Below are 15,213 nucleotides of genomic sequence, written 5' to 3'. Positions count from 1 at the left end.
GTTAACTAGCACACAATCACACACAAAGCAAATAGAGAAGAAAAATCAACACAAGGATTTAACGAGGTTCGGCTAAGCCTAATCCTCGGGGGCAAAAGCAGAGAGAGTTTTCCACTATGAATGAGAAGAAAAACATAATATAATCTATAGAATCCCCAACTACAACCCCTATATATAGATCCCAAAAGGTCCTAAACATATATGAGAAAAGTTTCCCAATTTGACAAGGACTATAGGTTTTCCTTTCCCAAATCTATTAGGACAATGAGTTTTCCTAAACCTATAGGGACTATGGGTTTCCTAAAAATACAAGAAAATAATTCAAGCCACAAATAACAGTTAAATTTTTGACTTTGCTTATGTATTGATTTGATACTTTAGAGTGGAGAAGGATGGTATTTATGGAAGATTAATGGTGCTGGTGGCTGTCTGGCGAAGAAGAAGAAGAAAAAAGAGAATAATTTTAGAATTTTTGATAAATTGGTGAAAATAAGTTGGGACCCACTAATCATACATATCAAATACATAATAATAGGCTAACAATATAATATGTCAACCATGTCACAGTGCTTGAGAGTTGAGAGACACGCTCAACAGAAGGTATTTAGTATTTGCTTTTTTACCAAGTTGGGGTGTTGAAAAGAAAAAATTCTAAGTTTGATTTACCGGGTTGATAAACTAGGAGGTCATTTTGCCATGACAAAACGGGTCATTAATAAGCGGATGGGTCGGGTATGTCCAAGTCTTAAGTACGCGGCATTCATAGCATTAATTCCGCTGCAAGCTTCCCAACTTTAGCAAAACTAGGGTTTCCCCAAAAAAATCCCATTTTAAGATAGAAAAAAGTGCGCAACAAGAAAACGCATAAATCTTAAGCTTTTAAAGATTCTTCTCCTTTGGAAGATTGAAAATTCTTAGGTTTTTCTTTGGGAGTTGGTGAGAGATCAATCAATTCGTGAAATTTGTGAAATTATGCCTCCGAAAGCAGTAAGAAAGACACCTACTGGATCTGGATCCAAAAGAGGTGGCCGTACAGCTCGTGGGACCCCAAAGTCTCAGGGAAAGACCGAATTGAAGGCGGAGGAGCTCGTTGAGGAAAAGCCCGAAGTGAAAACCGTGGAACCGGAGCCCAAGGTGAAAACCTTGGAACCGGAGCCCGAGGACCGGGCCGAAACTGAGATGGAGGCGAAATCTGTGGAGAATGGGGCGGTTTCGGAGAAGAGTAAGTATTTATTTTTGAAAATTGATGTTCTAAAGAATTTATTTGGATTATACTTAGTATAGTTGTGCTTGTTTTGCTGTGTTTTGTTCTATGCTTTTTGTTGGCAATTGGCATATTAATTGTAAAGTTTGGGTTCTTGTAGCTTAATAAAGATAGTGACAAAAAAATATGTCATTCAAAAAATAAAAAAGACTTTATGGATCTAGTTCGTTGTTAATGATTGGTGTGGAGTTTACTTCTGGTAAATCTGTGGAGAAAGGCGTGGTTTAGGAGAAGAGTAAGTCTGTAAGTATTTATTTTTGAATTGGTAGTCTAAGAATTTTGTTGAATTAATACTTTGTTTAGTTGTGCTTGTTTACTTCGGTTTTGTCTATGTTCATAACTGTTGGGGATTGGCATGTCAATTGTAATAATTTGGGTACCCTTTGTTTGGATAAATAATTTGGGTTCTTCTAGTTTAACAAGAATAGTGAAAAAAGGAAAAAGCTTTATGGGTTTGGTTCATAGCTAATGGTAGATGCAAAGTTTATTCTGGTGGACATAGCTGTGTAATAACATTATTGCAGGAGAAAATGGATTTAGTTAGGGGTGGGCATAGTTTGGGCAAATCCGAAATCCATACCGAAATTCGAATATTTTGGATTTTTGGTTTGGAATTTCGGATTACGGATTGGATTTTGGATTTAATTTTTTAAAATTTTTGGATTTGAATTGGATATTAGATTAGGTACTTCGAATTTTTGGATATCTGAAAACCTGAAATTATTCATATGTCAATAGTAATAAGTTCAATACCCTATCCATTAAATATTATTTCATATATTCAATATTAATTACTAAGTTACTGTGAGAATACTTTCTATTTGGACATGGTTTTACTATTTTTACTTCTTATTGGCCATATTAATGTCTCTATTGTATTTTTTTGATAATAATTTCATTACTTGAATACTTCATTTGGATGATTGCGGTGAGAATGAGGAACTTTTCAGGCAATTTAACATGAGTACTTTATTTGGATATTCATTTTTGTAAAAAGAAGAAACATCTCAACTTATTAGCTCAAAACCGAAAATCCAAAATATCCAAACCGATTAATCCGAAAGCGAACTTAAAAATCTGATCAAATCCGAACTTATTTAGATTTGATTTGGATTGTCTTTTCTTCAATCCGTAAATCGAAAATCCAAACTGAAAATTTCATATGCAATCCGAACTGCCCGAACGCCCATCCTTAGATTTAGTCTTATCTGTCTAAGCCTTGGTGGGTAGAGTCACCCTGTACCCGCACTGGTGGTAAGTAGGTATTTTGTGGATCTTGTGGAATAGTAGAGGTGCGCACAAACTAGTACTGGACACCACCATCATAAAATACCATGGTAGAAATCTTGCTTACTGTGATCTGTTGGTCTAAAACAATAGGTATTTCTCATTATGGGTAAAATAGGAAGTTTAAAGTTAAATTGTTGCTAAATATATAAAGGTATTATTCTTTTTGTGGGACAAACTAAAAAGGAAAGCGCACCACATAATCTGCTTGTTTTGCTGTGTTTTGTTTATGTTTATAACAATTGGGGATTGGCTTGTCAATTGTAATAATTAGGGTTTATCTAGCGTAATAAAATAATGATAAGAAAAATAAACTTTTTAAGGGGTCTATTCGTTGTGAATGGTAGATGTGGAGTTTAGTTCTGGTGGATATAGCTATGTACTAATATTATTGCAAGAGAAAGTCGATATTTCTTCACTTTCACCTATTTTAGATATGTTTTTGAGAAAAAAAAATACCTATTATAGAAATCCTTTCTTACTGTGTTTACTTGAAACTGTTGATAATTGCTATGTAAACTGTAATAATCTAGGTTCTGGTAGGTTATTTTAGGAACTGTGTCAAAAAATGTTATGGGTCTAATAGAAATGGAAGAACTAAATATAAATATTATCTCAACAGAACTAGGATATGAGAGGATAGTGTTAATAATATTATGTTTGGTGAGGGGAAGCTGTGAGCACCACTTTAATCTTATGGCCTGCTAACTTTAGATTAATGAAGAAATATGTGTCTATATGCGTTTTCAAGCTTCAATTAAACGAAAATAAAAGAAGTGAAGCATCCCCAAGAGATGGTTGAGGCATATGAGTTATGACCTTCAAAAAGCCTTGTGGATTAGTAATGGTGCTCGCAAGCTGGTCTCAACACCATCTTTGCGGTGAAAAAAAGTAAAGAACGAAAAAAGGCAGGACTTTTGTTGGGAACTGGTGATGGATGAAAGCTCCCTTATTCTTCAATAAGGGAAGAAAGAAGAAGGAAGGATTACAGTTGCTTCCACATGGTCAGTTCTGCCAAATTTTGTAACTGTGATCTTTCTCCTGAGGAATTTCGTGCAGGTCTTTTTAAGTTTATGCAGAGGCATCTTATGATGATCAGCTATGTCTCGATAGAGTTGGACATTGTTGACAGCTTACAGGATTGCAAGAAATTATGTTATACTTGGACTAAGATCCTTTTACATTCTCCATTGACTGGCCTGGGAAGCTAATTTCTTTTTTCTCGTGGCAGAGGAGGATGATGTGAAAGAGTCAGTCGATCAATATGAAAAAGGTGAGCGATTAGATTTGGAGGATAATGACCCTGAATATGAACCTGAAGAGTATGGAACAGTTGATTATGACGAGGGAGAAATGGAACATGATGACATTCAGGAAGAGGGAGATGAAATAGAAGAAGAACCTGAAGAGGGAGATGTTGGTGAAGAGGAAGAGGGTGATGTTGTTGAAGAGGAAGAGGGTGATATGGTTGGAGATGTTCACGAGGACATTGAAGGTGATGAAGAAGACGATCATGCTGGGAAGGAGCATGTTGAGATGGTTGATGCAGCCGAGGAGGAAGAACATCATGAAGTTGTTAAAGAAAGGCGTAAGCGAAAGGAATTTGAAATATTTGTTGGTGGCTTGGACAAGGATGCCACTGATGGTGATCTCAGGAAGGTCTTCAGTAAAGTTGGTGAGGTTATCGAAGTGAGGCTTATGATGAATTCTCAGACAAAGAAGAATAAAGGATTTGCATTCCTGAGATTTGCCACTGTAGAACAAGCAAAACGAGCTTGTACTGAGCTGAAAAATCCAGTGGTATTTTCTTTATTCTGCAGTTTTCATGTCACTGATTTTAATTCCTCATCGAAGGTATTTTCCTGACAATGGAATTTCCAGGTTAATGGCAAACAATGTGGTGTTTCTCCGAGTCAAGACAATGATACTCTGTTTTTGGGTAACGTATGCAAGTCCTGGACAAAAGAAGCTGTAAGTAGACTGGGCAGATTCATATTGTCACCAAACACGATTCGTAGTTTTTAAGAGCTGCTTAACTAGTCATTGATGTTTGCTTTCTCTCCAGTTAAAAGAGAAGCTGAAGCATTATGGTGTTGACAATATTGAGGATTTGACATTGGTCGAAGACACTAATAATGAAGGAATGAATCGGGGATTTGCTTTCTTGGAGTTCTCTTCACGTTCGGAGGCCATGGATGCTTTTAAGCGTTTACAGAAGAGAGATGTTGTGTTTGGAGTTGATAGGCCTGCAAAGGTGTCTTTTGAGGATTCATTCATCGATCCTGGTGATGAAATCATGGCACAGGTAAACTCTTTGGACCTATATCTATATTTTAATAAAAGGGACTACGGCGCTGGTTAAGTATAGCTATGCTCTAATAGCCTCTTCTGTTGCAAAGAGAGAAGAACGAATAAGGACACTGCATGTATTTTAGTCTTTACTTTCTACAATCAATTAAATTTAAGGCTAGGTGCTAGCTGTTCCAATTTTGTCTTCCCGTTAATTTTTGATCTGGGTAGTTCTGTTTTCTTCTTTCCCCATTAGTTTTCTTCTGGTGAATTTGCTGCTTACATTTGAGTCAGTTGCTGTGCAGCTATTTGTTATCCGGCTGTGGGTGAATTATTTATTTTTGATGAACCAATATATGAATCTGGGTGACCATCTCTTGAGTTCAGGTTAAAACAGTGTTTGTTGATGGTCTTTCGGCATCTTGGGACGAGGATCGCGTTCAGGAACTTCTTAAAGAATATGGGAAGATTGAAAAAGTTGAGCTTGCCAGAAATATGCCTTCAGCCAAGAGAAAGGACTTTGGATTTGTCACCTTTGACACCCATGATGCTGCAGTTACATGTGCTAAAAGCATTAATAATGAGGAATTGGGTGAAGGAGATAACAAGGTTCGTTTTCTGTCTTTAAGTGACTAAGAATATGTGCAACTCCTGTGAGTATTTCTTATAGTTGTATATTTCAGGTTAAAGTTAGGGCCAGATTATCAAGACCCCTTCAGAGGGGCAGAGGAAAATATGGTGGAAGAGGAGATTTACGACCTAGGCATATGCCTCTGCGTGGTCCCCGTGCCCCTTGGGGTCGTACAGTTCCACATAGTCGCCCTACTCGAGGGACTAGAGTTAGTACACGTTTGCCTCCTGTAGTTGGTCGTGGTTTTAAACGACCCGCAACATTGAGAGATAGACGGGCAGTGATGGCTTTGCCTCCTAGGGGCAGACCCATGGCTCCACCACCTAGCAGGTCATATGAACGGAGACCACCTGGTATGAGATGATTTCCATCTTTCATTAAGATCTGCTGGTTCAACTCTGCTTATTATGACTCATGACTAAATTGCAGTTCCCTCGTATTCAAAGAGTAGCTTGAAGAGGGAATATGGACGGCGCGAAGAAATCCCTCCTCCTAGAAGCAGAGCACTTGCTGAGTATCCTTCGAGGGTTCATTCTGACAGACGTGCATCATATAGGGATGAATATTCTTCCCGCGGCTCTGGTTACCCTGAAATGCCTAGAGGTAGTCACTCTGCAGGAAGGAGAGCTTATGTTGATGATGGATATGAGCAACGGTTTGAAAGGCCTCCTCCATCTTACCGCGATGGACGTGGTCGTGAATATGACTCTATGTCTGGTTCAAAACGTCCATACAGTGTAGTGGTAAGTTATCTTAGCCATATACTCCAGTTAGATATTTACTTGATCTGCCCAAGAGATACAAACTAATTTAGTGTCTTACATGCTAGGATGATGTTCATCCCCGCTATGCTGAGGCAGGAGTGCGCCATTCTCGTGCTCGTTTGGATTATGAACTTGGCAGCGGGAGTGGTTCTCAATATGGAGATGCATATGGTGACAGGTGCCTTTAATTATAGTTAAGTGATTTTCTTCCTCTTTTGCAAACGTTGGGACTATATTTACATGCCTGATGTACATATCAGTAGACTTGGGAGATCAAGTCTTGGATATGGTGGCAGCAGGAGCTCCCTTTCTAGTCAAGATTCTCATGGGATGTATAGTAGCAGTCGTCAGGGTATGAACTACGGTGGAGGTCTGTTCTTTTGTTTTTTGGAAAATCTGGTTATTTCATTTAACAGTTGTTATTACACGTCTGTTTAGAGAAATCTGTGTTAATTTTTATTTTGGTTTGCAGGCTCCTATGGTGGAAGTGATGGGGATGGAATGTATTCATCCAGCTATGGTGGTGATTACATGTCTCGTGGCAGTGATGTATGCTTCTACTTTGTTGAATTCTGTTGGAAGCTTTAGTGTTTATCTGATGATAACTGTTGTCCCTGTTCTTCTCTGATGAATCTTCAGGTTGGCTCCTCGCTTTATTCTAGTCGTAGTATGGGTGGCAGTGGTTATATGGGAAGTGGTGGGTCTGGTTCTTACTACTAAGGTATGTCTCTTTTTTATTACAACCATCGTATTTTATTTGGCAGTCATGCTTTAGAGCTGAGTATCCCATACGAGCTCGTGATTCCCTCCTCCCCCTCTTCCTGTGAAAATGAAGCTGGGAAGGTTTTTCTTATGTTTCTTCTCTGAAAGAGCTGTATTTCAAGATATGGAGCATTTGGTCACCCACCAACTTATTTATGGTACAGATGTGAGTTGACAAAAGAGCCTGCAGTTGGAAGTGTTAACATTGAAGCCCTATGCATTGGCATGCATCTGAGGGAGATGGAGTTTATCTGTTATCTATTGCTTCTTTGTATATGTACGGCTAGATAATTTAGCATTAGAAGTTGTATTGCTCCGAAGCATCTTGGATTCTAATTGGGAAAAGAAACATCTGTTCCTTTTCTGATGTAAGGAAATTTGAGTTATGTAGAGCCAACAGAGATCTGTTTATTTCTGGTATATGAGCATGCAATAATTTCTAGTGGTTTCTCCTTTTAAGAATTTGCTGGAAAAGTGGAGGAGCTATGCTGCATGATTATTTCAAAAGAAAATGATTCCCAAAGCTCAAGTTACCTATTAGCCAGTCATGATTCTTAGGACATATTACAATGGAGGATCTGTGAGAGTTCTATTTGGAAGCTTTATATCCAGTTGTATTTGATATTATCATCACAAAGTTTATCACAGGTCTCAAAGATCACCAATAAAGAGCTTAATTTTGTAATCAACGTGTTGACTTCTGTACTGAGTTAATGGATTGACATGCATTCCAAATTATCTATTTGCTTCTGGATGATGAGTGATTAATGGTTTAGATGAGGGAAAATGAATGTATTTTGATGGCTCGAGAAAGAAAACATCTATGGATGTCATGGGCTGAAGTTACTCATCGCCTAATTTTATTCCCGAGAGGAGTGAAATTGGATTGCTATAAATGCACCAGAAATTGGTTTTAATGAGTCAAAATGAATTTATTTTGCTGCCGTGATCTCTGGATTGGCAGATGATGAGTTCTTAGCATTGGATAGAAAATTATGATGTCTGGTGCTTAAGTCCTTGCAGCTTGTGAGCTGTTTCTTCAAGAAACGTCATTGGTCATTGCTTATGTGTAGCGTGATCCCTGATTGCTTTCTTTTGATTACGAGTATCATCCTTTTGGGACTAGCTTCTGGGTGTTGTACAGTTTGTTTTGACAAACTCGGTTTATGTATTTCTGACAGCTTAAACTGCGGAGAAATTTGAGGAACTTGATAGTGCATAACTGTTGGTCTATCTTAGAAGTATATAAGGATGAACAATTAGAAGACTTGCATTGTTTGTGTTCTTCCATTATTTGGTGATGCACTCTAATATGAAAGCTTGCTTATGACGGAAAGTTGTCCTTGGAGTGAGTGTGCTAATCTTGTGAGTTTCTGTGGTTGATCCTATACACTGATTTGTTAATGCAGTGGAGGTTGCACTATGAAGGTAGAGCAATTACATATAGTGAGGCATTTCATGTGCTGCTGTCTGTCTGGCAGTTTGCCCCAACTAGAATTATAACTCATAAGAAAGTAATTAACAGTTTGTCATATTTCCTATATGTGGGCCCTTGCATAGTCTTAGTCTGTGATTGCCTTTAAATATGCATGCTATACATGACGGTGGATAGATACTTGGATAACGGTGGGGCAGCTTGTGCGCACCTCGGCTATTCCCACCGTATCTGCTACCTCTACTAGAACAGTTGATGGGTAACTCTGCCCACCGAGACTTAGGCAGATGTGAAGCCTAGTGTTTTGTCTCTGCAGGGGTTTCTACTATGATCTTCTTGGCTTGCACCTACTTCATTGACCATTAGTTCACATACTTGGGTGCTCTAATAGTAAGGCTGGTAACTGTTTATTCTCTTCTGTATTCTCCTCCCTGCATTAATGGCTGCATTGTTCTCATGTACTAAGCTTAGTAGTTGTTAGCCTATTTTCATTGGAAAACACATACATAAAGTTGCTGGTCTAATTTTCTCCTATAGAAGGAAAAAGGGCCCCAAGATTTTAACTTACTAATTAGTGGAAGCCAAGATTTTGAGGTAGCCTTCACTTATAAAAGTTACAGTGTGATCTGACAATTGAGTTAGAGTTTGATGTTGGCACTTGCAGACAGGCTTGAGCTGGGATGCAGAATATTTTTGCTTGTGTTTTCATGTTATAACATAGATAGTTTTAAATTCCTGTAAATGATAATAATATTTCTTGATTAAAAAAAATTCCTGTAAATTCTCTTCTGGGTGATATAGCTTTGATGTTGCCTGGCTCAGATGTACTTGAATCTTATAAGTATGTTTGTTCTTTTCCTAGTTGACTGGGGGATCGTTATACAGAATCTAGTGAACTTTGTGATGATACAAAAGTTGTGGGTAGTTATTGCATCGTCAATTTCTTTTCAAACTAGCATCAGTACACACAATGCAACCATTTAAATTCAGGAGCGCTCCTCCCACTCCACTAGAGTGACTTGAAAACTAATAGTAGAAGAGATATTTGCACCCCAATACGTAAAAATCTACTAACAAGTAATACATGAATTGTACTCCCTCTGCTCTGCCTCCAATGGTGTTGTCTCCTAGGGTGGCACACTCTTTCTATTTTAGTCTTTTAAAAAAAGAAATAGCACCTTACTATATTTAAAAATAATTGGATTTCATCGTTCTGTGTTATTCTTGATGACTACTTTGATAGTTACAGAAATGTTATGATACATTTGAGTTTATTGAGTTTTAAAGGTTTTTACTTTTTCTTATATTCTGTTTTCAGTTAAACGCGTTACATAAAATGAAACAGAGGGATTAGATGATATATTAAGTCCACTTGCCAAACTTTAGACATTCATTGCTAAGTCGGAGAGACCCCAAGTAAATGTACCAGCAAGAACTTCCTTCTGAGGAGGTATTTGCTACATAGGGGTGTACATAGGTCGGGTTGGTTCGGATATTCTAATTACCAAACCAAAATAATTGTATCGGGTTATTAAAATTAAATACTAAACCAACCCAATAAAAGTCAGATTTTTTAATCTCGGTTTTTTTCGGTTTTTTCGGATTTTCGGGTTTTTTCGATTTTTTTTCCATAAAGTCTTCATAGCATAAAACGTAAAATTTTTGCTCCAAATATTTCTTTAATCCTTGTAAGACATAACTATATAAAGTGTTTTCAATGAAATAACATAAATATGAGATGAGTCATGGCATTGTATTAAAATATTCAACAGTAAAGATAACAAAATCGCATAAAATAAATATTATTAATAAGCCATAATGAAAACAAACATAATTTAAAATTATGACTAATAAGTACTATTATTTACCTAACTAACCACTAAAAGAAAAATAAGTTATATATTTTATCTAAACAATGAAAATATTCAACACTATTTTCATTCATAGTACAATCGGATTGAATGTCTTTAATTAGCATTAGCATTGATTTGATTTTGGTTTAAGATTTATTTGAGTTACTACCATTTATGTACATTAAAACTTATTGGAGCATCAAAAAATTATAAGCCCAAGTTTGACATAATACATTAAAAGATAAAATTATGAAAAAGCTTAAGAAATATTTATAAACTACACTACCATAAATATTTTTATGTATTAAATATATGAGACGAGTGGTTGTGAATTTTGAAAATCAAGTTTCATTCTGGTTAAATCCTAGTATAGACAAAAGATATTCAGCAATTTTTTCATCTATCTAAGTTTTAAAGGGTGGAATTACTCGGTATCGGTGTTAGGCGAAGATATTGATTATAACTAGTTAAAATGTGTGCAAAATAATTCGAACGCCACAATTATTAGAAAGAAAAAGGATGGTAGGCCTACAATATATGAATAAAACCTTGTCTTACCCTTTGCTTGGAAATTGAGGAAGGAAAGGAAGAGAAAATAGAACGAGAGAAATGAAGAAGAGAAAGAGATAAAAGAGATTTTGCTTTCCTTTTCGATTAGTGGAAGAAAAAGAAAAAAAGAAGAAGAAGAGGGACTCTCCACATCTATTTTCTTCCAATCTTTTCCTGACAAACTGAAGAGGGGAAAATAATCCTCTTTTCCTTTGTCTTTACTCGGTTTTCAAGGTGTAAATTGTAACTGCGACATATAATCTAATTTACTTGTGGTCATATTTGAAATTCTTTACTTTGATATAGCAATTTTGCCAGGGTAATCAAATATCGAAGGATATATTATGTACTTAACGCTCATTAAGTTCAGACAACTGATGGTGAAATTTCATTAAATTCTGACAACTGGGTTCTTACCTATATGTTTACCAAAGCAAATGCTGATATATCAAGATTATATTTGCTGTGAGTAGTGGCGGCAAAATGGATAAAACATAATAGTTACCCGTTCATATTATCTATTCAAAAATGCGTCAGCTAATGAACATATTAAAAACGGGTCAAATATGGATAAGAACTATATTCTCCATTTAGTAAATGTGATAACCAAGGAATGTAAAAACTCAAATTGGGGGTGCTTCATGCTTGGGAAACTAGGAATTCTCCTAAAAGTGATAATATTCAAAAGCCATGGATAATATGATTACCCATATTATCCGCTGGTTAACCCATTTTCTATCCGTATTAAATATGGGTCAGGTCAGATAGTTTATCCGTTTTTGACCCACCCATATTCGATCTGACTTGCCCGTTTGCCACCCCTAGCTGTGAGGAAAAGTAACCCAAGGGCAGTGATATAAATAAAAGTTTCTCCGCTTATAAAATAGGATTATAAGTTCTGTGCATTTGTAGTTTAAATTTTTTTATATCATCAAAAAAAGATCTTTACATAAATAATCAATAAGATTTACTGTTTATTTTTTCTAATTGTTTTGCATAGATTAATATATTGATTATATACAATAATATAGATATTATACACAAACTATATTTTTATCATACATTCATCAATTTCTTTTAGTTTAAACGTTTAAGCGAGCAACTATTTAGGCTGATTTTTCTTTTTCATCAAAGACAACTGCTAGTATAACATTTAAAAATGGGAAGTTATCTTATATTACAGGTTAACAAAATACACTATGATAAGAGATTTAATCCAACGCATACTTTAATTACAGAAGATTAAGTAATTATTGCGATTTGATAACAACAAGGATTCGTGGCGCAATGGTAGCGCGTCTGACTCCAGATCAGAAGGTTGCGTGTTCGATTCACGTCGGGTTCAAAACCGAAATTGTTCGGATCCTTCCTTTTTGTTGTTATGTTGTTATCTCGTTTGTATAGAATAATATGCTAATGTGACTTATATTTATTTATCCTTCATAACTTGTTCGCAGAAGTTATTCAAATCCCTCTTTTCTTTCTTAATGTACTTTGTTGTCGAAATGGCATGGGGTAGCCACTATTTAAGGTGGTATTTATTTTTTATCCAGCAATTCTAATGTTGAGCAAAAATAGCCACTATCCTATTAAAATGAATATGAAAAGACATTTTTACCCTTTCTTCCCTTGTTTTTCTTCCCAAACCCTTGCTTCTCTCTCTGCGTGTCTTCTCCATAATCCAAAATTAATGTTTGTCTTCCTCACCATCGAGTTGTCCAGTTTGTAGAAATTCTCCATTGCCAACTCCTTTGTCCACTCCTTTGGCTGAGGTTGTTCCTTTGGCAAGTCGACCTTCGGGATGGATACACTTGTACTTCATTATTAATGTAAGAGTTTTCAAACATGGTTTATAATATTGTAGACTACTCCATTTATCGCCATAAAGTTGAGATTTTTTTATTTTTTATTCATCAAATTCTTGATGTTTGTTTCATTATTCGCTCGTCCTCTGTAAAGAGGAGCGATGACATAGGATAAGCTTGCTTATGTGTCCAAGTGAGTTATAACCAATTATAATAATCATGGATTCCAATAACATAACATCATTGCAAAAAGGACGGGGAGAAATAGGTTACATGAATTTATTACTTACAAGTAGCGAAACCAGTTTTTTCTTTTTTACCAACTTATAATTGCACGTATTCTTTTTTTTTCTTCATCAGTTTTACCATATTTTCTGAGGAGCCATTTTTGTGTGTTTACATTTAATTTATTTTGTGTTAAAATAAATTAAAAGTTAAGGACAATAGGTCCTGAACTTAGGCTAAGAAACTCAAAAGTTAAGGACAGGCAGTCCTTAACTTACAGTTACAAGTTCAAAAGTTAAGGACAATAAGTCCTTAACTTTGATTTCCAAGTTCAAAAGTTAAGGACAGACAGCAGTTACAAGTTCAAAACTTAAGGACAATAGGTCCTTAACTTTGATTTCCAAGTTCAAAAGTTAAGGACAGACAGTCCTTAACTTACAGTTACACATTCAAAAGTTAAGGACAAGCGGTCCTTAACTTACAGTTACAAGTTCAAAAGTTAAGGACAGACAATCCTTAACTTACAGTTACACGTTCAAAAGTTAAGGACAAGCAAGTTCAAAAGTTAAGGACAATAGGTCCTTAACTTTGACTTACAAGTTCAAAAGTTAAGGACGCTTGGTCTTGAAGTTTGAGTTCCAAGTTCAAAACTTAAGGACATNTGCAGAAGTTGATGGGAAGTCTCACTTGTCTCGGAGTGCTTCTGCTATACAAGGAAGGGATACACAAGTGATGAGGAACTGGAGGAAATAGATTCTCCTCTAGCATGCATTATTGATAAAATGCCATCATCACCTGCTTCTGCACAAAATGGAAATGGAAAAGCTAAACAAAAGGAAGAAACAGGTTCAGTTGGATCAAATACGAGGTATGATCTTCTTCGTGAGGTTTGGCAGACAACATAATGCCAGTTTTTGAGTGTGCTATGAATTACACTTCTGAGGTTTCGTATCAAGATCATGCTATGGAGCAAGAAGAAATCTGGAAATTGAAGTTCAAACAACAAATGCAAGCAGTAAATAGTGATTAGAGCTTTTCGTCCTCCAAATTATAGGGTTCTCTGTATATGAAATCCATATGGTTGTACCATTGAGAAAAAGTAAAGAAAGAAGTTGATTATTTTCTTTTCTTAAGTTCAAGCACAGAAAGGAGTTCTTTTCTGTTTAAGGTCTGGTCTGTGCAAGTCTTCATAGCATAAAGTGTATAGGTTTTTGCAACTTTATCACCTGCTAAATCATTAAAGATTGTGTTGGTCCCTTTTGGGTTCTTCAATATCTTTGCATTACTCTGGAATTCGTGTCTTTAATGTCAGAATATTCATGCTTACCTGTGAATTTTATTGCACAAGAGTAAAGGAACGAGCCAATTAATCATCCGGTGAAAATCACACACTCCCAAACTTTGCGTTAAAAATCAAACTCCTCCCTCAATTTTGAACAGTGGTCATATTATCTTATACAATACCTTTTTTGCCCTTGATTTTTCAATTTCCTCCTCTATATAATACTTTTTTATTACTGTATATGATATTTTTTTTATGGTTTTAGCTATAACTTAAATTGTGTTATACCTATTATAAATTGTAATTTAAGTTCATTAAAATTATGAGTAGAATAATCCCTTTATAAATGTTATAAATTTACTGTTATCTTTATGATTGTTATTTTAATGTAATGCAAATTAACTATATATTTAAGTTATAATTTCTTAGCGGTGGAGCTTGAAACATATAAGAGGATTGAAAAAACTCCTAAATATCATATTTAGGATTATGACCTAAGATAACTTTTGAATCTCTATACCACTTTAATATCATCTTCTTATGTCAATGGGATTCAAAATTTTATATACAACTAAAAAGTTTACTTTTGTCCTATTTGCGCAGTCTAATTTTATGGTGAGAGGATTCAATTGAATCCTCTTACCTCCTCCGCCCATTAACTTTCTCTCTTATTCTCTATCGTAGATATATATATTTTTGAATTTTGATTACCATACGTAACGACCCGACCGGTCGTTTGGGGCTCTAGCGCATCGTTCAACGGTTTGAGGCCCTGGGTAGCTTCACTTCAGGTATTATGACTTGTACGCATGGTCGGAATTGAATTTCGGGAAGTTCGGAGTTGATTTGGAAAGAGAATTCTCAGTTCGGAAGCTTTAAGTTGAAAGAATTGGCTAAGATTGGATTTTTGAGTAAACGACCTCGAAATCGGGATTCGAAGGTTCCAGCAGGTTCGTATGATGATTTCGGACCTAGGCGTATGTCCGGATCGGGTTTTGGAAGACCCGGGAATGTTTCGGCACCTATTGTGGAAGTTAGCATTTTTGGAAAAATTTCATAAGTTTGGG

At 36.0% G+C, this 15,213-nt stretch overlaps 1 protein-coding gene and 1 non-coding gene across 3 annotated transcripts; both read left to right on the top strand.

Annotated features, from left to right (window-relative positions):
- The first annotated feature begins 760 nt into the window (after positions 1-760).
- On the top strand, positions 761-9,253 carry LOC109206165 (heterogeneous nuclear ribonucleoprotein R-like). 2 transcript variants are annotated; one of them, XM_019368959.1, is made up of 12 exons: positions 761-1,222; positions 3,783-4,351; positions 4,433-4,522; positions 4,617-4,856; positions 5,228-5,449; positions 5,524-5,824; positions 5,901-6,214; positions 6,301-6,413; positions 6,499-6,605; positions 6,708-6,784; positions 6,875-6,956; positions 7,162-9,253. In XM_019368959.1, exons 1-11 carry the CDS (start codon positions 973-975, stop codon positions 6,953-6,955), a joined length of 2,364 nt encoding a protein of 787 aa, XP_019224504.1. In that variant the 5' UTR covers positions 761-972; the 3' UTR covers position 6,956; positions 7,162-9,253. The 2 variants fall into 2 exon arrangements, with proteins under 2 accessions (XP_019224504.1, XP_019224503.1); XM_019368958.1 differs by having other exon boundaries at positions 6,496-6,605.
- A 2,854-nt stretch (positions 9,254-12,107) lies between these two features.
- On the top strand, positions 12,108-12,179 carry TRNAW-CCA. Its single transcript has one exon. It is a non-coding gene; the product is annotated as a tRNA-Trp (tRNA).
- Positions 12,180-15,213: the final 3,034 nt, after the last annotated feature.

This window comes from Nicotiana attenuata, unplaced genomic scaffold (genome assembly GCF_001879085.1).
Source record: "Nicotiana attenuata strain UT unplaced genomic scaffold, NIATTr2, whole genome shotgun sequence".
In the NCBI taxonomy this organism is placed as follows: domain Eukaryota; kingdom Viridiplantae; phylum Streptophyta; class Magnoliopsida; order Solanales; family Solanaceae; genus Nicotiana; species Nicotiana attenuata.
The sequence above is the reverse complement of the archived record's forward strand: the minus strand, read 5'-3'. Positions and strand labels throughout refer to the sequence as shown.